Raw genomic sequence first — 20,746 nt, 5'->3', positions numbered from 1 at the left:
TATATATATATATTTATTGAGAATCTACTTACAAACTAATCAATTGATCCGGTTATAGGGAAGGAACTCACTTAAACTTGACTTGCCTTTTTGTAAAGACTATAGAGGTTTGTTTCCCCTAGGTATATGTTATTTTTTATTTTTATTTGAAATTATTGAAAATTCATAAATTGAAGTTTTGAATTCGTCTTATCCAGCAAAAAGCATTCTCATAAGACCTAACATCCACACATTGGGACGTTAAAGATTTGACAGATCCTAAGCTAGGATTTGTAACAGGTTTTGACAGAATTGCTACTTCATAAAAACTGAATAAATAGAAGCATTTATAAATTCCCTCATTTTCCTTTCTAGTTGTCACATAAAAGAAGTAAACACAGAGAATAAGCAGATCGGCATGACAGAATTGATTCAACTTTTCTACTAGAATAACTGGTTCTGTTCATCTACAGACAATCAAATCTAACTTCTATAACATGTCACTAGCCAGCAGTTTAAGACAGGTAAAAAGAACCTTTAACATCTGTTAAATTCTTAAACCCTCCGAGAAGTGGCCAAATTTATAAAAAGAAAAATCCAATCAGCTAAATAGTATTTGCAAATTGCAACTACTACAACATGAAAAAGGGGTAGCCAAGCATACATAGAATTATAAAGTGCTACAACAACATGATTTTAAGGTCCCACAGCCTTACATCACAATAATGTTCAGTTTTGGTGCAATCAGCCTATTACCTATACAGAACATTAAGATAGTACAAAAAATTTTGATTAATCCCTGCAAAAAAAAGGTAAGCGGAATATTCCACCAGCTGCAGCAGCTAAGTCTAGTCCAATCAACCTATTCTGATTGTACAAACAAATTTTGGTTGATCTCTGTAAAAAGGTCTCTGCTCGCTATTCAGACTTCAGAATCTATAATGTAGGATAAATTCGCATGAAGGTATTCTGTCATCTGCAAGACATTAGTTAAGCAAACGAAACTCGCAGTTTCTACACATTAACAAAGGTCTGCACGATCTCATATAACCTTGAGATGTATACCTAAACTTCTTTGAGAATGGGCCAACCTTTCTTGATAATATCATTGATCTTTGCATCAATCCGCTTTTGGATTCTCGATGGACAAAGCTCTGCTGCATAGCCATTTAGTTTTGTAGCCAGTGTTGATCTCTCAAGCTCCTCCTCAGGCAAGTTTCCCATCAATTGAAGTAGGAAGGGATTCCGCTTGAGCTCAAATTTCTGAAAAATGGACAGTAGCGATTGTCAACATGTGCTTCAAGTATCATTGGAGCAATGACAGTCGAATTAAAAAGAAGAATTTATAAACATGAGGAAAGAAAAAGAGTCCACATTATTCACGAATCAATAAATGATAAACCACAAAATCTAGGTGGCTCTGTTTCTGGGGAAGTTCTGGGTCTTCTTTTTCAGAGAAATAAATCAAATAATCTTTCTCCTTTCCTGATTTTACTCCTAAAAAATAATTAAAGAAATAAACATTTGGCAACAAAAAGTCTTTCTTTTCCAAGTGACTAAGAATCTAAGTATTGTAACAAACTGCGAAACCAAATGGTCAGAGTGGGCATCATCTGTAAAGAATCATAGTTTGATGTAGATTCTCTACCATTTGGTAACTTGTACGGGAGATTTCCCATCATCAATAAAACTATTTACCTTATCAAAAAAGTCCAGACTCCACTCGTGGTATGTTGTTTCTACTTTATACCTCATAAAAAAAATAACCTACAATTTTTTTCCTTTTTGGTTCTCCTGTAGTCCTAGAGCAACTCTTCCTGAGAGTTACATCTTGGCAGTTCCTCACAAAAAGATTTCCCCTAAATAGACAAACACGTTTCCTATTTGCTTTGTTTTCACATGAAAGAAAAATTGCAATAAATGTTGTCTATCTACCACATCATCTAGCCTGCTTAGATTTATTGTTCCCAACTTTTAAAGCAATCCGGACACCAAATTCCTTGGTGGTTAGAACAAAGGATCAAAATAACATGAGAACAGGGAAAAGGCCAATATGGTGTAAGTCCCTATAAATTTTCCTTGAACTATTTATCTGTAATAAATCAAATACTTTATTAAGATACACCAAGATAGGGTTAAATACACAAGTATCCTATTATAAATAAGCTTTCATTTCCCTAGATGTTTAGTTAGCTCTTCTAACTAGAGCACCCTAACCCCTGTAAGTATTATTGTTATTTTTTTTGACTTTGTTATATCCATGGTCTTGGCATAGTTCACTCATGTAGTGAGCTAACTACTACATCTCTTTTGCATGTATTGCATCTTCTTGATGCCTTATTAATGGATCTTCTTACTTCATTCACATTTTTCGTTGGATGTTTCCAAAGAAACTGCAGTCATGACCATTGTACACATTGGAAACGGATAAAAAGAGAAATTCCATGGTTTAAGGAAGAGTCGTCAATGAGACTCCAGCCAGAACAATATATGAATTTTATGATTCCAATTTTTGAAAGAACCCTATGAATGGATAAAGCTTATCTACATAATCTCTTTTACACACTCATAACTGATGATGTTTTGACGTTATCTGGAAAACAAATCTCTATGTTAATTTATCCAAGAAAGCTCAAGAATTCATCCAAATGAAAATAGCTACTCTCCCAATGTCCAAACCCCTATCTCTGATTGGCATTGTGCACATATTGCTAGCAGACCAGATGTACATTTTTAACCGTTCCATTTCAAAGGAAGTACCTCATATATTCTCAACTTTCTTAGATTTGTCGGATGGAATGGAGAAGAATAAAATAGAATATATAGGAATACAAGAAATATTCTTATCAAAGCTAATCCTTTCTCAATCGGGTCAAGGGGTAAAAGGCCCCCCAAAAGCACTTAGTAAGGTTTTGAAAATTCCCCTCCTATCACTAGATATACTATCCTGTCTATTTGGGATGTATCCTTCTATTCTTCCACATAAAGTTCGCTGAGGATAGGGCAAACTGGTAACATTTGGTTGGATATGAATTCTGTGAAGTCATCAAGTACATTTTTCTATGCTTTGGACTCCACTCCTTTCTGCAAATCAGGTAGATTAAGATCCCACTCAAATGTTTCTGTTTCCTGCTTACCTCATATAATTCTTCCTTAAGGCACTATACAATCCTTATAAACTCCAAAAATAACAGTACCAGGGTTCTGGTCTAGCCGTGAGTCAGCTTGTGATGTGTGGTTTAGGTAGACGTCACGAGTGAGAACCTTATTGCGCACAAGTTTTATACTTAAGTGGAGAGAGGTAAACAGATGGGCCCATTTTCCACCCAATTCCAGACCATGTGCCAGCTGACACAAGGATTTTTCAGTTACACTTGAGCAAATATATGTGTACATGTCACTCCAGATTAAACCCATTCTATTCTTCCCCTTCGCATCTGAACTGTCAAGAGAGGCATTGCATCAATGGAATCTCCTGAATCCCCACCATGAATAACTCTATGAATTTTATGGAGGTAAGAATCAACAATGGCAGGAAACTTCAGTACTAAACCCTTTTTTTGACTAGGAATGGAAGTGCAACAAACACTCAGTACTAAACCCCTTTGAAATTATGATTAGTATCAGCATAATGTAGTTATGGATACTAGACCTGATGTTCAGGCTCTGCAGGATAAAAAGCTTCAAGCTGTTGAATTTGAGTGGTAACAATGCTGCTCTTTGACTTTGATTGTTCTCTTTCTTTGCTAACAGCAGCCAATCTGGATTCCTCAGTGCCGCTTGTGAAAATAATCGACCTACACTAGGCAGATTTGTAACATTGTTCTTCATATGTTTGTCTTCAATCTCAAGAAAAAAAAAAGGAACCCGGGTTGAAGTCAAGGATCCTACCTGTACTGGTTACCCACATCAGGACCTTGCCCAAAGACTTGCCTGGAATCATGGCTAGCCCAGAAGACCTCCAATAGTTGTCTGAAACCAAGTACTCGGGGGTCATACTCGACCTAAAAGAAACTAAATTTAGTACATTGAACAAGTTGAATAGGAGATAAATGAAAACATTCAAATTTTTTAAATGTAAATATCAAGATAAGAAAATTTAAAAATGCCACTCAACCTATAATCCATTTTACTTGAAGCAATCAGGAACAAACCACAGATAAACATTTAATCACTCCAAAAAAGGGACAGGAAAGCTCACTCAGAACCTAAAACAGTTTCAGGCAAGACTAGAATGTCAACCAAATGGAAACTATAAAACAAAATTACATCAACCACTATCCGCAAAACTCAAAGAATTAGAGTTCAAAAGTATACGTAGCAGCAAGTAAAAGCTATAAGAAAAAATCCTCCAAAAAGGCACAACACGTTATCATATCTAGTACACGCAATGACATGGACAGAAACACGGGAATTTCAATTTAAGCACTTGGAAAAGCATTTAAAGCTATACCTTCATGTTCATTCTATTTGGTAAGTGGCATGTGTAAAATATGCTAGCATGTTACTGTAACCCTTCCATATACATTGCAATTATACAAGACAAAGACAAAAAGGTCTGCAACTACAAATTAGAATGGGACTAACCAGTCATCGAGATATTAATTAGGTTTAGCACTTCAGCTTATGTTAACTCAGCTAAACAATAAAATGAGTAAGATATGTCTTAGCTGACTCTTCTATCATATTGTTTGGATTAGATAACCACTGATAAGAGAAATGTTTGCTCATTTCCCACCTCAGCTAATGTCACTCCTATCATCTCAGAGGAAGTGCAATCCAAGCTGTTAGCAATTTGTCCCTCATATACATCATTGCGACTGAATTTTGATCAAACTTGCTCCTGGATTTGGCATACTCTAGTTTATTTTATAACCACAAAAAGTTCATACTCCCTATAACCTAGTCTTTCTTCAAAGATAGTCGTTGGTAATCATACACAATAACTTCCATATTCCACTTTATAACTAGAGATGCTTCCACAATACTTTTTTCTACCGAAAATTAACTACTACTAGTATTTATGTACATAACGAAGATACAAGGAACTGGTTGGGTCTACCCGAAAATCTAATTGTAACTGTCAATTTTTCTTCTCGCAATGGAGTCAACATAGCTAAAAATGTTCGAACAGATCGCAGCAAAGGCTTTTAAAATAAAAGCTGGCGAACACATTACATTAGAGTGATTTCAATTACAGGCGATTAAGGCACAAGTGTGATGATGCAATCAATTTCAGTTCTTAGTCAACATAAGGAAGGAGATCAAACAAATACCTGTACAGCTTCAGCGTGGTCGCCCAAATTTCTGTACTCAGGATTGGCTTTTGAACCACCAGAATAACCGACGGTGGTTCTTACGATGCCGTTTAAGCAGCCAAATGACGCTTCCGATCTCCAGAAGCTTCCGAGAGCAAAAACTGCAGTTTGTAGTGGCTGATTAGAGGCATCCTGTGGAACCTCCTGGATCCGATCTGGGAATCGGATGCTCAGAACTGGATTCAATGCCAGCAGAATGATCGTGAAAAGAAAATGAAAGCAAAAATGTGAAAAGAAGTAGTTGCTCTTAGCGACTTTCATCTGTACACATGCAGGGAAGCCGGCCGATTACACCCACTTTCCGGCAAAAATTTTCGAGGCGGAATAGTTTCAGTCGCTCTCGCTGGAATTGCCAGCTCCGCTTGTCCGATAATTTCTCAATTCCGATTTTCTCTCTCTGTTTAGATAGAAAATGGTCCCTTATATTTGGGCACGTAAGAATAACCTCTTAGATATATTTTTATATAATTTTAGTTCATTTAATTTGTCAAAAATGTTTACTTTTATGTTTTTCTTAAAATATTTCACAAACACTAATTATTCTATTTAATAAAAGTTTCGAAAAGAAAAATAGTTTAATTTGAACTCATATGTGAAGATGAAATTTTTAGATTTTACAAGTTTTGTCATTTAATTTATATTCTGAAGTTTGATGCAATTTTTGAGGTTTAATTTATGCTAGTTTTAAAATTTTATTAGCGCAACTTTCATACATAGCAAATACAAAATTCATATTTGTATGTTATAGCAAAGTTTGCATAATTGCACTCCATAGCAAATATATATATATGTATCATTTGTTATATATATATAATTGAAGCGAATTGTATAAAACGAGAGAGAAAAATTATATACAATTTGAAGATGTATAAAACGAGAAAGAGAGAAAGACAAAAGAAAGTGGGTAGGGAGTATTTTTATTGTATAATTATAAATGTAATATAGGACGAAAATATATGTATTTGCATGCGTATATACAATTTTCTCTCGCTTTATACTAAAAGAAACACAATTTATACACTTCGTTTCTGTTTGTATAAGCAAGAGAGGCGAGGGTGGCGAGCGAAGTCAGGGAGAGTGGCGAGCGAGATCTGGTAGAGGGGAGAGAGGGGAACGGAAATATATATATTTATACAATTTTCTCTCGCTTTATACAAACACAAGAGCATTTTATTCATTTGTGTTTGTATAAAAAGCGAGAGAGGCGAGCGAGACTGCCACCAAACGAGAGTGGCGGGCGAGATTCCACCAAGGAGAGTGGCGAAAATAGCTATAGTTTGCTATAGGGTACAATTAAATCAAAGTATATTTATAGCATTTAGTTGGATTAATAGTTTGCTATTATATACAATTTAACTTTCACATATAGCAAACACAAAATTCATATTTGTATGCTATAGCAAAATTTGCATAATTGCGCTCTATAGCAAATATATATATGTATCATTTGTTATACATATACAATTGAAGCGAATTGTATAAAATGAATTGTATAAAACAAGAAAGAGAGAAATTATATACAATTTGAACATGTATAAAACGAGAAAGACAGAAAGACAAAAGAAACTGGGTAGGAGAGTACATTATTGTATAATTATACGTGTAATATAGGACGAAAATATATGTATTTTCATGTGTATAAACAATTCTTTCTCGTTTTGTACTAACAGAAACACAATATATATACTTCGTTTCTGTTTGTATAAGCAAGAGAAGCGAGGGTGGCGAGCGAAATTAGAGAGAGTGGCGAGCGAGATCTGGTAGAGGGGAGAGAGAGGAACGGAAATATATATATATTTATACAATTTTCTTTCGTTTTATACAAACACAAGCGCATTTTTATTCATTTGTGTTTGTATAAAAAGCGAGAGAGGCGAGCGAGACTGCCACCAAACGAGAGTGGCAGGCGAGATTCCACCAAGGAGAGTGGCGAAAATAGCTATAGTTTGTAGGGTACAATTAAATCAAAGTATATTTATAGCATTTAATTTGAATTAATAGTTTGCTATTATATACAATTTAACTTTCACATATAGCAAACACAAAATTCATATTTGTATGCTATAGCAAAATTTGCATAATTGCGCTCCTTAACAAACATATATATATGTATAATTTGTTATACATATACAATTGAAGCGAATTGTATGAAACGAATTGTATAAAACGAGAAAGAGAGAAATTATATATAATTTGAACATGTATAAAACGAGAAAGTGAGAAAGACAAAAGAATCTGGGTAGGAGAGTACATTATTGTATAATTATACGTGTAATAAAGGACGAAAATATATGTATTTTCATGTGTAAAAACAATTTTCTCTCGCTTTGTACTAACAAAAACACAATTTATACACTTCGCTTCTGTTTGTATAAGCGAGAGAGGCGAGGGTGGCGAGCGAAATTAGGGGGAGTGGCGAGCGAGATCTGGTAGAGGGGAGAGAGGAGAAGGGAAATATATGTATTTATATAATTTCCTTTAGCTCTATACAAATACAAACACATTTTATTCATTTGTGTTTGTATAAAAAGCGAGAGAGGCGAGCGAGACTGCCACCAAACGAGAGTGGCGAGCGAGATTTCAACAAGGAGAGTGGCGAAAATAGCTATAGTTTGCTATAGGGTACAATTGAGTCAAAGTATATTCATAGCATTTAATTTGAATTAATATTTGCTATTATATACAATTTTCCCTTTTTATTATGATATTTATAATTTTTAATATCGTGATTTATGAGATTTAACATAAATAATTCTCCACATACATAAAATTGAGATTAGAATTTACTAATTATGATAACTTTCTAAAATTGTGAGATATCTTCTTGTCTATTCGTCTATTTGGTTTGATTTTATGTATCATCAGCTCCATAATAATATCTAACATGAAAAGAATCATATAAGTTAAAGAGAAAAGACGTAAAGTCACAATTGAAATTGTCTTGAATTTTCAAAAAGACACCTTAACTACCTAACTGTCATATTACCCCACTAAACAATTTTGAACATATATTATTATACCATTTTTCGATCAGCCCCAAATTTTCAGAAGCAAGTGTGTTCACACACCAATCATAACATGACACGTGTAAATTTAATTATTTTTTTCATTTAAGTTTTGCCTTTTTTTTTCTTTATTTCTCTCTCTTACTTTTTGAATTTTAATTTTGATGTATCTTAAATTCATTTCATCTTCCATCTTTCACTTTCAAGTAATTCATTCCTCCATTTTTTTTCTTCACCTCCCAGCCCTCATGTCAAATAAAATCTCACTCTCATTTTTTTTCTGTTCTTTTTCTTCTTCTTCTTCTCCGATCAAATTCTTTATAGAATTTATGTTATTATTTAGACTTCACTAAATATTGATAACAAAATTAGTTATTTTTCTAAGAAAATTTAAAATTTTGAAGTATCATCAATTACTCATTTTCATATAAATTCAAAATTAGAAATCATAATTTTAAAAAAATCAATTAATTCTCCAAAAATTGAAAGAACTTAATTCAAATCGGATAAAAAAAACTATATGATACTACCTAATCATGTCACTAATTCATTTCATTTTTATAAACTTCAACACTAGAAATGATAATTTTGAAATAATCATAATTCTCAGGAAATTGAAAAAACTTTAATTGAAATTTGGATTAAAAAAAAAATTAAAATAATACCTATTAATCATCTTGAAATCTAATGGATTAATCAAATTATTAAAATGTAATAAACTATTTAGATATAATTTTAAAATTGAAGAGAGTTAAATTAATAGCAGTAAAAAGGAGGGATATAGAGTTGTTGTAAAAAGTGACATTTAAAGTGAGAAGCTTCAATGAAGATTAAAATGAATTTTTGAAGAAGAAGGAAGAAAGAAAAAGAAAAAAATAACAAGGAGAAAAAGTTTAAATAATAAGAAAAAACAAGAAAATGTATTTTATAGCAAAATACTTGTAAAAATAAATTATATTCGTTTTTTTAGTTTGTTCACGCTCTTTAAGAGAGTGCATACACTCTCCATGCCATGTGGACAAAAAGTGATGTGATAATATCAATCCAGAATTGTTTAGGGGTGCGTAGTTTAGATGTCTTTTTGAAAATTCAAAACAACTTTAGGTGTCACTTTATGTCTTTTCTCTAAGTTAAATACAAAGAAAAATTAAGAGGAATACAGTTCTTATTTTGGGGTTAAACGTTTTGTATAATGTGTTTTTTTTGAATTCAAAATCATTGTGAGAGTGAACTGAAGGCTAGAAAATAAAGATAATAACCAGTAAGGTACTAAGTTTAATATTTAATATTTGTATAAAGGTAAAAATTGTAAATTACAACAATCTTATTGAGTTATGACTTTACCCAATAACTCAATACTAAAACAAATCGAACCGATAATCGATTTTTTAATTTTATAAAACCATTAAAATCTATTTAACCTAATACCAACAAATAAATAATATTTTTTTTAATTTAATTTATTGGTCAATTCGTTTTTTGCAAATCCTTATCCTTTTAAGCTTTTTAAGTCCAATTTGGAGACAAATTTTCACTTTCATTCTCTCATATTTCCACTTAACATTATATAACAATATATTCAGTCTAATCCTTATACTTCTCCGGGATGTTATAAGAAACTTTAGAAATAATTTGATGACTCAATTGCAAAGTCTCGTGAAATTTTGGTAGTGAAGTTAAATTCCCAAAGAAAAAAAGTACTTGCTGTAAAAGAAAAGCCAACCCAATACCCATCATATAACACGGGTGAAGAAGAACCGTTGGATCAGAATTGATCCACCGGCCAATAACCAGCAAGAATTTGCCCTAAGAACCGTTTGATCATTGTGGTTAAGCATTTGTTTAGACTCTGTCAAAGTAGAAGAAGCTGCACTCCCCACTGGTCACTAACCAGCAACGTTAGGTTTACTGAGAAGTAAGGAAAGCGGGAGAAATCAGCCATGAGTCGGAGCTTGGGCATACCGGTGAAGCTTCTACATGAAGCGACAGGGCATATAGTGACGGTAGAGATGAAGAGTGGAGAGCTGTACAGAGGAAGTATGGTGGAGTGCGAGGATAACTGGAATTGCCAACTCGAGAGCATCACTTACACTGCCAAAGTACGCTTTACTTATCCTTCTGGTTTCTTATGGGATTTTCCTGATATTGTTAAAGCGTCATTATCTGTGCTTTCTTTTTCTGTTTCTTAAACCCTAAACCCTAGTTATTTAACTTCCAAAGTGGAGGAGTAGTACACAGAATGACATGTTCATTTTTACTGAGTTTTATCCACTTACCACTTGTTCCACATTTTACCAGTAGAGTGTAAACACTCCATGTGAAGATATGCTTATTCACATTGCTCGAAGTAGGAAGTTCTTGATCACCTGAGTAGCTTGATTTCTTTGAATTTGCTACTGGATTCGTTTATCTTGGTTAGGCATTTCTAGACTGGGATTGCTCTGAAACATATCATATATTGACTTTTAATTTCAAAATTATGGCCTCTATTATTTCAATCTTCTCCTAAAATTCGTAAATATCAAGTCCTGTTTATTCATGTATAGTAACAAAGCCTATTTTTTATCACTTAGAAACACTTATGTTAACTCGATAATTTTACCTTTTGAATAGATTTATTTAAAGTCTGTTGATTCGTCACTTAGAAGCGATGAACAAATGTAAAACAAGGGATTATTGCTTCATTGGTGAAGGCCATACATTTAAGAGAAGTGTGTGGTCCACACGGTGATGCACAATGTGATTCCGATGAGAAGCGGTTCACTCTCTTAATCTCAACTTTGAGGATTAGGCTTAAATTAACATTATTGTTATATGATGCTAATATTAGTTATTCAGTTGAAATTTGCTTACATAGTATTTCTTAATCTTTCATAAATTGTGTGCTTCACTTATCGCCTTTTCACTTCAAGCACCATGGACCTTGCCATTTTTTTTTGGTGTGTTTTTGGCTGATTTTGAGTTACTTTTGTCGCATCTCAACCTTGAAAAGCAAATATGGTGTTGAATTCATAGATGTGTAGCCCAAAAACAAAGATTTAGAGCATCTCTTCTCCAATGTTGTTAAGATAGCATAAAGCATTTGAAAACCTGTAGAAAAAAGAAAGTTTTTGAAGTTCAAGTTACCAAGAGTTTGCGCTTCCTTGCTTTTCGAATAAGGGGGAAACTATAGAAAGCCTCATTCAACCATATAAAACAGGTGCGCTTTTCTGGCAATTCTTGAAGGAAGGGGAATATATTGTGATTCCTTGGGACAAAGCCCATAAAAGCCAAGTGTTGTTTTTCTTGCTTCTCCTAATTACCAGAACAAACGCTATATTGTTCATTCATGAGGTTGGCAGAATAACACATGTTTTATCTCGCTTGTTTCTCTACCTCCTTCTGTCTCCCATCAATATGTGAAGGTCTCGATGACATCATAACTACATTCAAATTTCTTCTAGGCATAAAATTTGTATTGTCAATTAGAAAAATTGGCACAACTAGGCATATCAAACATTGATAATGGAAAAGTCCGAGTTTTCCTGCCATGATGACCCATTTTGAGGCCTTGCTCATGGATAGAATAAATGACCAGCGGACCTTTCTTTTTCTATTTTTTCCTTTCAATGGAAATTGAAGAGTTTATGAAATTTCTTTCAACTGAAAATGAAAGATCTTTTGTTTTTCTTGACTGGTTAACATTTACCTTACCATAAAAAAGATGAGAGCTGGAGCAAGTCCCACCATCTTCACATGGCCTTAGAAAATTCATCACTGCTTAAGAAAAAACCAACTAGTTTGGCTGACTAGTGCACATTGTGTGCAAATTAGGTGCTTTTCATTTACTTGTCCTTAATAAGGAATGTCATCCCCAATCACTTTCGTGGGTTATTTTTATTCTATCGTGTTCTTGAGAAATCTGCTTCATGTTAATGGAAAAGCTAGTTCCAGTTATTGGAGCAATGTCTTGTCATTTCTAGTGTTGAGCTAAATTCCTCCAAAAAATAAGGAGAAGATGCTTTGAAGGCACTCTTACTCAAGCTTCAAGCTAAAAGCAAGAGTCTTAACATGTCTCTGCAGCTGGAGCAACATTTCCAGTGTAACTTCTCTGATATGTTTTTGAACTTTGTTAGCTCCTTAACTTTAGGTTAGACCTTTTGTAATAGAGCTAACATTGTCTTTTCTTTAGTATTGTTCTGTAAATTTTGCATCTCCTTGATGCCTTCGATGCAATTCATTACCTCATTTTAAATAAAAAGGAAGTAACAAGAAGATGAAAACTAGAGATTTTAAGGAGGACTTCAACTTTCTAAAGAACGGAGATAGGAAATCTTTCCAATTTAGGAAACCTTTATCTTTCAAGTTTGTTCTTCCTAATTTTGGGCCTACTGATGTCATATCAAGATGCTGGGAGTTCAGTAGAGATTTAGAGTTTGTGGCATTTTGCCTTGTAACTATAATGTGCTATCTGATAATGAGCTCCACGTTTATATTTTTTCAACTGTATGCCTTCTTTTGGTTCCTCACTTGTTTCTTTTGCTTGGGTAGGTGTATGCAGTGTTGCCTATAAATTATGAAAAGTAGGAAAAAGTGAGTTTTACCTACTGCTGTGCCTATCCTTGATTCTTATAACAATTGTTCTTCTTTAGTAAAAGGAGAAAGACATGTCTGAAAAGAAAATGCATCAATATACAAAATTGTATATAAAAATTAAATAAAGCACATAAAACTATCTAAATAACTATCTTAATTTTTAGCAAATGCTGAATTTTGTGGTAATAACTAAAAATCACACTTCTAGGCATATTTTGGTGAGTCGATGAAGGAAGTGAGAAGCTGGATTAACTAGAATTAAAAGTCTCTTTTACATTGCTGATATTGATCTCTGCAGGATGGGAGAGTGTCGCAACTAGAGCATGTTTTCATTCGAGGCAGCAAAGTCAGGTACATGGTTAACTTTTTTTGTATACTGTGCTATTGCTGGTAAGATCATATCTGAACATTGATTTCCGCCAGGTTCATGATAATTCCTGATATGCTTAAGAATGCTCCCATGTTCAAGCGGCTAGAAGCAAGAATCAAGGTTCTTCCTCACTTTCTCTAAATTGTCACTGCTCTTTCAAGGGCTTTGCTTATGATTATTTTCATTTTTGAAGGGAAAAGGTACATCACTTGGTGTTGGTCGGGGACGTGCTATTGCTATGCGAGCTAAAGTGAGTGCTTCTTCAGTTGTCACTGTTCATAGTTGCACTTTTGTATTTGAAGTCAACTTCTAAGTTTACCTCATCTGGTACTCGTAGACCTCAAGCTCATTGCAGTTATGATTCGAGGGGGCGATGCCAACTTTACTTTGGTTTAGAGAAGAGGAGGGGAGAGGGAACTTTACGTTATCTGATTGTTTTACCTTTCCTTCTATTTTTACCTTGAATTTTTTTTTTTTTGCTAGTTATAGGGGCAATTTTAAGAAGTGTTAACCCTTTGACTTTTACTCTTTCCATCCATTCCTCATTTCAACATACCTATATTGCCTAGATTTCTCCCAGCGCTTTTATTTGGCTTTCTTTTTGTTATGGGGGAAAGGGTTGGAGGGTTGTTATTCGGGGGAGGCGGAGGCGGTATATAAGGAATTAATCATAAATATGCTTAGCCAAGTCTTACAATTCTTCTATTGGAGAAATACACCTGATTGTAAACACCTTGCTTGCAGGCTCAGGCTGCTGGTCGTGGAGCACCACCTGGTCGGGGTACTGTGCCACCTGTAAGAAGATGATTGCTTGATGCAGGATTTTATTTTATCTGGTTTAGCAATCGTAAAAATTCAGTGTAAGAATGTTCGAGTAGATTCCTAAGGTTGGTCCCTTGGTCTAATAGTCTGAGTCATATTCATCTACTTTGTAACTTAACCTTTTTCACATACGACTAGAGAAGGCTGGAATATGAGTGCTTTTCAAATTGCCTCTTCACTATCACCCTGGGTGCCCCAAGTATGTCATTGCGCCTGTCTTTTTAATGCTTGATGTGGGCCTTTTGAGCTCACAAAAGGAATACTCTGTTTACTTGGTAAGGCATGTTTTCTTCAGGTTTTTTATTTTTGCTTGTTGAAGGATCCGTATACTATCTATTGCACTTCAGAAGCCTACTTTTGCATTGTTAAGCTAACCTGAAGAGTTTTGAAAGTGCCATTCTTTTTCTTGTTTCTTTTTGAGGTGAGGTAATGAGTCTTAATTACAATCAAAAACATATATTTGGTTAGTTATCGATTCATTACATCTGCATCTCAAGTTCTGGGATCAAGAGTTTCTGCTGTTCATTTAGAATCACAAGGAGGCTAAACATTTTATACTTGCTAGTAGTGCAGTACTCTAATTAGGAGCAGAATAAGTGAATAAGCTAGTGCACCTACTTCCCGAAAGGGGTTTAGATTACTAGAACAATAATTAGCAAGAAAGTTGTAACTGAACGGACAAACCAGAAAGTTATGCCCCAAAATTCACGTTGCACATTCCATAATCCGTTTATTTCTAAATTTTAGTTTTACCGGTTTGATTAGGGAAGTAAAATTTCACCTGCAGAATTGCCATGCATTACTGTGTAGAAATGTTATTTTGAAATGGTCTTTGTTATTTGCAGATAATAGTCTAATACATTTCAAGCAGATGATTCTAGAATTTTCAATATATTATGATATACTTGCTGTGTCATTATTCACATATGGTCGTATTACTGCATTCAAAAGTGTGAGCTAATAGTCAATGATGCGGAACGGATCAGGACTTAAATTACAATAGAGACAATACGTTATTCGGTATCTATTGCTAGTGTTAGGTAGCAGATAGTTGGTGGAATGTTTGAGGTTGAACTCCCCGTATAGTTAGATGCTTATAAGAAGAAAGGGAACAAAGTATAAGTAAAATACATACGACGGTGGGAACATAAGAGGAAATTTGAGTAGGGAGGTTGACAAAAGATATTGGGTAGGCAGGTGTGATTCAAATTGTGTGGTGGAAAGCTGGAGAGGGCTTTTGTAAACTACCAATGAGGTGAGGAAAAGAGATATAAATTGAACAAGTGTAGACCAATGATTATGAGGTTCAATTTGTTCTTCTTTTCCACTTTTTAAAGGAATATGCAAACACTTAAGACAGTGACTAGTAAGTTATTTATTGAACCTTTGAACAGTTTCAGCCATAAACAAAAAAGTATAGACCATAATTTTAATGCATGTCTGATGGCTACAACAATACTTTGAACACTAGTTTAACAAACTGGTTAAAGGGTCCATTAACATTTGCTTTGTCTTTGCAAATTTAATCAAACTTTTTTTTCTTTTCTGTGGCTTGTGATATCTGAGGTGCAACATTTGATGTTGATTGTCTCCTCATCATATTAAATGCTAGCCAATTAAAAATTGTTTACTCTTGTGTGTACGGTGGTACTGAATTTGTCCTCGTTCATGTCTTCTGGTAATGGCATAAAATGTAGCAGAAGAGTACCCCAGTTGAACATGAATGCATATTTGGGTAGGTACATATTGGGACACCGACTTTAAATGATGTCTCAAAGTATTGTGTTTTTGATAAGTCACCATTTTGTTATACTCTATATGAGGAAATTGTATGTCTTAGATTGTGGACTCAATCAATTTTAAGCTTACCATTACTAGGTGCTCTTCTTGTTACCGCAAGTCTTTTTTCATTAATTCCAAAAATTCTATATCATAAATGTAGATTCAAGAAAACAAAAACAATAATGAATAATTTTATATACAACAGAAAGATTGTTTTTCCAAAATCCAAACCTTTTTTTGAGAAGGTAAACCAAAAACAAAAACAAATCAAAATCTTTTGGCCTCTTTATATGATTTTAGTCTTAGACATATAGTCTTTCACCTTTTGAGTTAAGGTGTTTGCTCGATGTCCATATCTATTTCCACGGCGAAGAGTCAGGTGTATTTCAGTTTATTATTTATTTGATGTTGGATTCAAATTTTATATTGTTCACGTTTTAAATGCTTAGTCATGGGTGTTCGGGGGGTGTTGAGTCCATCACTACAACAAAAACAATTTTTAGCCGTATTAAATATTGACATTAATAAAGAATGTTATAGTCTTTACCGACATTAGTTAAGTGGCATTAGAATCAATGTCGCTAAAGGTTTTAGGGATATATATAAAGAGTGTCAATTGCCGTCAAAAGTACATATTTAACGGCAATTAAAAATTAATTTTCACTAATAATCATTTTTGTTGTAGTGCATATTAGTGAGGTTTTTGGACAACTCTTACCCGTTGAGCTAACTTATGATGTTGAGTTAGACTCATAATATGCTTTGGAAATGTGTAATCATCAAACTTAATAAACTAACAAAAGCTCCAGCTTTTAAATCACATTATTATTGTTATTGGTACTCCTTTATTTCAATTCGTTTTCCTTACTTTTTTTTTGTCCTTTTACAAAGAATTGTCTCTTTTCTTTTTCGGACACAAGATTAAAGGATATGTTGCTATATTTCTCGTATCATTAATCTAAAACTTTTTTTACTTCTTTTAACTTCTCGTCAAACAAAAAGTAAACAAATGAATTAAAATGAAAGAACAAGTGTTTTCATTTTTGGAGGAGAATGATAAAGGCAAAATAGGAATGCAACCAAAACACAAATTACATAACTGCTGACAATTTCTTGTATAATTTATAACAAACAATTAATGAGCAATGGTATTTATTACTTAATTAAGTATCGATAATGCATTACACATGATGGATTCCATTTCATCAGATAATTACAACAGAAAAACCAAATAGACAAAAATCTAACCTAAGAATCTAAGGAACTAAAAGTATTAGCTCACTCATTAGAACAACTTTAACTTATTTTTTTTTTAATAAATCTTACTTTTGATGATAAAAGATGATGTGAGATATAATTACCTATTTTGTTAATTAAACTGTTCACATGTCTCCCTTTTAATCTCACTTTGTCTTCAACTGACTCATGCATCCCAATATAAAAGTAAACAAACTTAGTATTTGGACAAAAATTATATATTTAATTTTTCATATTACAATTCTAAAGTATTATTAATTAAATTGATTGATTAGTTATAGACCTATAGGAATATGCTCATACCGGTCTGGTCCTACAACCATGTGCTTTAAGAGGATGTGTCTTTGTTAAATTATCACATTATCATATCAAAACCTTTATTGATTATATTATTGAAACTAATTAATATTATTCTTGATAATAATTAATACAAGGATTGAAACCTTTTTCTTTTTCTAAGAGAAAGTAACAATAAATTAATAAGAATAATATATATCCTTAGTCAAGGAATTAAATTTGGAATTTTGGCAGAGTAGTAAACATATAGAAATAATACAACTCTTAACGAACATTAGCCAATATAAAATATAATATAATTAAATTTAAGGGAGGAGAATACAAGAAAATTAAAAGGTGACACATAATTAGAATTTTGAAAGAGTTTCAATTTTTTTTCTTTTTCAAAATAATGTGACACCTTGATTGTGACACATTAGCAAAACGTTAGTAGCGGAATAGTAGTAAACGCGTTAGAAGATGAAAGTTAACCCAAAATTTCCATTGGAAAATTTTCTAGTTTTTTTCTAGAAACTATTCTTGATAGTTCTCCTTGTACTAAAAATCAAACATAAGATATATATTGTACTAGTAATTAAGAGTTTAAAGTTTTATAATCTGTAATAAATATATAAAATAAAATCGCATACTATCAAATCATGAGTCCGAGCTTAACGGGTAAAAAGTATTACAAAATTTCCAAAAGGGTAAATGAAAAAACTTTTAAACCAAAATAGTAAAATTACTGGTGATGTAGTGATTTAGGTGGTGCCGTTAAGGTAAATCGCTGCGGTAGCAGTGATTTGTAAAATTTATTTTTTAAATTTTTTTAACAAATCGTCGCTGCCAAGGAGCGATTTGGTAAATGATATTTTTAAAAAAAATTATAAATCGATGATTGTGCAGCGATGTTACTTAAAAAAACTTTTTTTATTATTTTTTGAAGTAAATCACTGCCTTGGCAGCGATTTTACTTTTTTTTTTATTTTTTTTTTAATTTTAAAGTAAAACGCTACCTTGGCACGATTTCACTTAATTTTTTTTTTTAAATTTTAAAGTAAATTAACACGTTAAGTTTGTAAAAGAAAATGCACATGCATGTTAATATTTATATCTAGGGAGTCAAATTACTTAGTTGTTGGTAAAATATATGTGCAAAACCATACAGGACATGTTTGACAAAAAAAAATTAATTAAAAAATAAAAATATAAATTGAACCATTGATTAATATCTAAATATTTCGTCATTTATACTCTTAGAAATGCAGTTAAATCAAACATACAATTATCACATTAATTATATTTAAAAACTATATAAAAGATATTATAAATTAAATAAATTGTCGATCTATTTGTGTAAGCTTTAAGGTTTTATTACTATATTATTTATAATTGTCGATGTATATAATTAATCGTTGAGATATAATTGCTTTGAAAATAAAAAGGAAAGCAGATAAATTGATAGTATTGAATTTGTATAATATATAACAATAGAAACAAGAGATTTAATTTCCACGGGTGCAGAATCCACACCACTGATGAAACTAACAACAATAAAGTAGATGAAAATTAAAACCAAATATACAAACTCAAAAAGAGTTTATAATATATGGGAATATCCTTTTGTCAGTGAAATAAAGCCTATTTAGTACTTTATAATAGCATGATATAATAGAGAGAGAGGGAAAAAAAAGAAAAAAGGAAGATTATATTTTGTTGTTTCATCTAAACATTGAAATAAGTGAACAAAAATCATGTTCATGACAAGGAATAGTAATGCCCATCTCATGACTAAATCCAAATTCTTCTTCAGCTCTTTGAAGCAAATTTTGAAATTGAGGATATGTTAACCAAGAAATAGGTATTATATATCTACTTCTATTTTCTCCAACGTAAACAACAAAATGTCCTTTTGGAACATCATGAGGGAAACCATTATTCTCATTTTTTCCAAAACTAGAACATCTTTTGATCATTTGTTTCAAAGCTGCTGTTTGTTGTTTGCTGCTACTTGTTTTCTTTAGACCCATTTTTTTTGTTTTAGAAAGAGAAATTATTAATATTTTGGATGTGTGATGAAAAAAAAGAGAGGAAAAAAGGAGTATTTATGGAGGGAGTATGAGTTGAAAAATGAAAAAAAAAACAAAGGCATGTGGAGGGAGTGGGGACAAACAAACTGAGGGATAGTTTTATTATGGGTACGTTTGTACGAGGACATTGAGGGTCTTCTCTACCCTACTTAAAACACATTATACTAAACAATCTAGCCTGGATCAATACATACATAATTTTGTATCACTAAACTTTATCATGACATACTTATAGATTAGATATTTATCCATCAAGATAATATTATGTTGTACTAAAATTATGAATTGTACAGGTAAACTCACGATGATAAAATTACTCATGTTATCTATCCCGAGTTATATTTATTGGAAATTCACTAGTACTATGGGGTCAATTACTTTTGTATTTAAGTAGGGTTAATGACAGACAAATTGTATAAATCATTGAACAAGTTAATTTTAGGAAATTACACCCAATGACCTTGAAAGAGTTATTTTGAACTTCTGATTCTCACTTGTCCATAAATATCAAAAATATTGCTCGTGAGTCAAAACTTGTTAAACTTAAAATTTTACCAAAGTGAAAGAGATACTACCTCCGTCCCTAATTACTTGTCCATTTTTTTTATAGTTGTCCCTAATTACTTGTACATTTTGACAAATTAAGAAAGGATAATTTTTTTTATCTATTATAACCACAATTAAATGACAAATTACTTTGCAAAGTGTAGAACTTTTCATCCACTACATAATTAGTAGGGGTAAAATGATAAACTCACTACGTCATTAATTATTTTCTTAATAGATATACTAATTCAAAAGTGGACTAGTAAAAAGAAACAGAGAGAGTATAAAACAAGGTCACCTAGTAAATAACCCGATCAATATAGCTATTTCTTTTATGATTCGTATAAATCAAACTGATAAATATCCTTTTCCTTTGTCATGATTATCTCAAACAAACCAAATACAAATATAATTTTCTATGTATTATGATAACTACTTTACAGACCAATTAGAGCTAATATTAATGCACACCAAATGGACCCTAACTTTAAATGAACTGGCTTAGGCTAATATCCAATATGACTTGCTAATGAACATATACGCAACCGAATTTAGCAATCAATACTCTTTTGTGAAATGTCGCTTTAAGTTATAACGATATTTAATTTAATGATAATCAATAACAATGTCAGTAAATATTTTAACACTCTTTACTAATATGTATATTATTATCCATAAAAGTTACTTTTATTATTTTGTGAAACATTATATTACTTGTGCCAACGT

General features: G+C 32.4%; 3 protein-coding genes across 3 annotated transcripts; 1 reads left to right on the top strand and 2 right to left on the bottom strand.

Moving 5' to 3' along the window:
* Positions 1-559: 559 nt before the first annotated feature.
* LOC107008833 (peptide methionine sulfoxide reductase A5) lies at positions 560-5,723 on the bottom strand. The gene is made up of 4 exons (XM_015208024.2): positions 5,256-5,723; positions 3,871-3,983; positions 3,632-3,776; positions 560-1,242 (listed from the first exon to the last, which is right to left on the bottom strand). Exons 1-4 carry the CDS (start codon positions 5,556-5,558, stop codon positions 1,045-1,047), a joined length of 759 nt encoding a protein of 252 aa, XP_015063510.1. The 5' UTR covers positions 5,559-5,723; the 3' UTR covers positions 560-1,044.
* A 4,403-nt stretch (positions 5,724-10,126) lies between these two features.
* Positions 10,127-14,387, top strand: LOC107009065 (small nuclear ribonucleoprotein SmD3b-like). The gene is made up of 5 exons (XM_015208328.2): positions 10,127-10,401; positions 13,176-13,228; positions 13,301-13,367; positions 13,441-13,497; positions 13,992-14,387. The coding sequence occupies exons 1-5, from the start codon at positions 10,243-10,245 to the stop codon at positions 14,052-14,054; spliced, it is 399 nt and encodes a 132-aa protein (XP_015063814.1). The 5' UTR covers positions 10,127-10,242; the 3' UTR covers positions 14,055-14,387.
* Positions 14,388-18,856: 4,469 nt separating this feature from the next.
* On the bottom strand, positions 18,857-19,446 carry LOC107010669 (auxin-responsive protein SAUR50). Its single transcript, XM_015209960.2, has one exon. The coding sequence runs from the start codon at positions 19,412-19,414 to the stop codon at positions 19,106-19,108; it is 309 nt and encodes a 102-aa protein (XP_015065446.1). The 5' UTR covers positions 19,415-19,446; the 3' UTR covers positions 18,857-19,105.
* Between the last annotated feature and the right edge of the window lie 1,300 nt (positions 19,447-20,746).

Source organism: Solanum pennellii, chromosome 2, assembly GCF_001406875.1.
Source record: "Solanum pennellii chromosome 2, SPENNV200".
NCBI lineage: Eukaryota > Viridiplantae > Streptophyta > Magnoliopsida > Solanales > Solanaceae > Solanum > Solanum pennellii.
The sequence above is the reverse complement of the archived record's forward strand: the minus strand, read 5'-3'. Positions and strand labels throughout refer to the sequence as shown.

What these genes read in the sequence shown, in the direction of transcription:
- LOC107008833 (XM_015208024.2), bottom strand. Translation starts at nt 5,558, where the DNA reads ATGAAAGTCGCTAAGAGCAACTACTTCTTTTCACATTTTTGCTTTCAT. An exon ending in ACCACGCTGAAGCTGTACAG is followed by an intron (nt 3,984 to 5,255) that starts GTATTTGTTTGA and finishes AGTTTCTTTTAG; the next exon opens with GTCGAGTATGACCCCCGAGT. An exon ending in CTGCAGAGCCTGAACATCAG is followed by an intron (nt 1,243 to 3,631) that starts GTCTAGTATCCA and finishes TCCATTTTTCAG; the next exon opens with AAATTTGAGCTCAAGCGGAA.
- LOC107009065 (XM_015208328.2), top strand. Translation starts at nt 10,243, where the DNA reads ATGAGTCGGAGCTTGGGCATACCGGTGAAGCTTCTACATGAAGCGACA. An exon ending in GCATCACTTACACTGCCAAA is followed by an intron (nt 10,402 to 13,175) that starts GTACGCTTTACT and finishes TGATCTCTGCAG; the next exon opens with GATGGGAGAGTGTCGCAACT. An exon ending in GGCTAGAAGCAAGAATCAAG is followed by an intron (nt 13,368 to 13,440) that starts GTTCTTCCTCAC and finishes TCATTTTTGAAG; the next exon opens with GGAAAAGGTACATCACTTGG.
- LOC107010669 (XM_015209960.2), bottom strand. Translation starts at nt 19,414, where the DNA reads ATGGGTCTAAAGAAAACAAGTAGCAGCAAACAACAAACAGCAGCTTTG.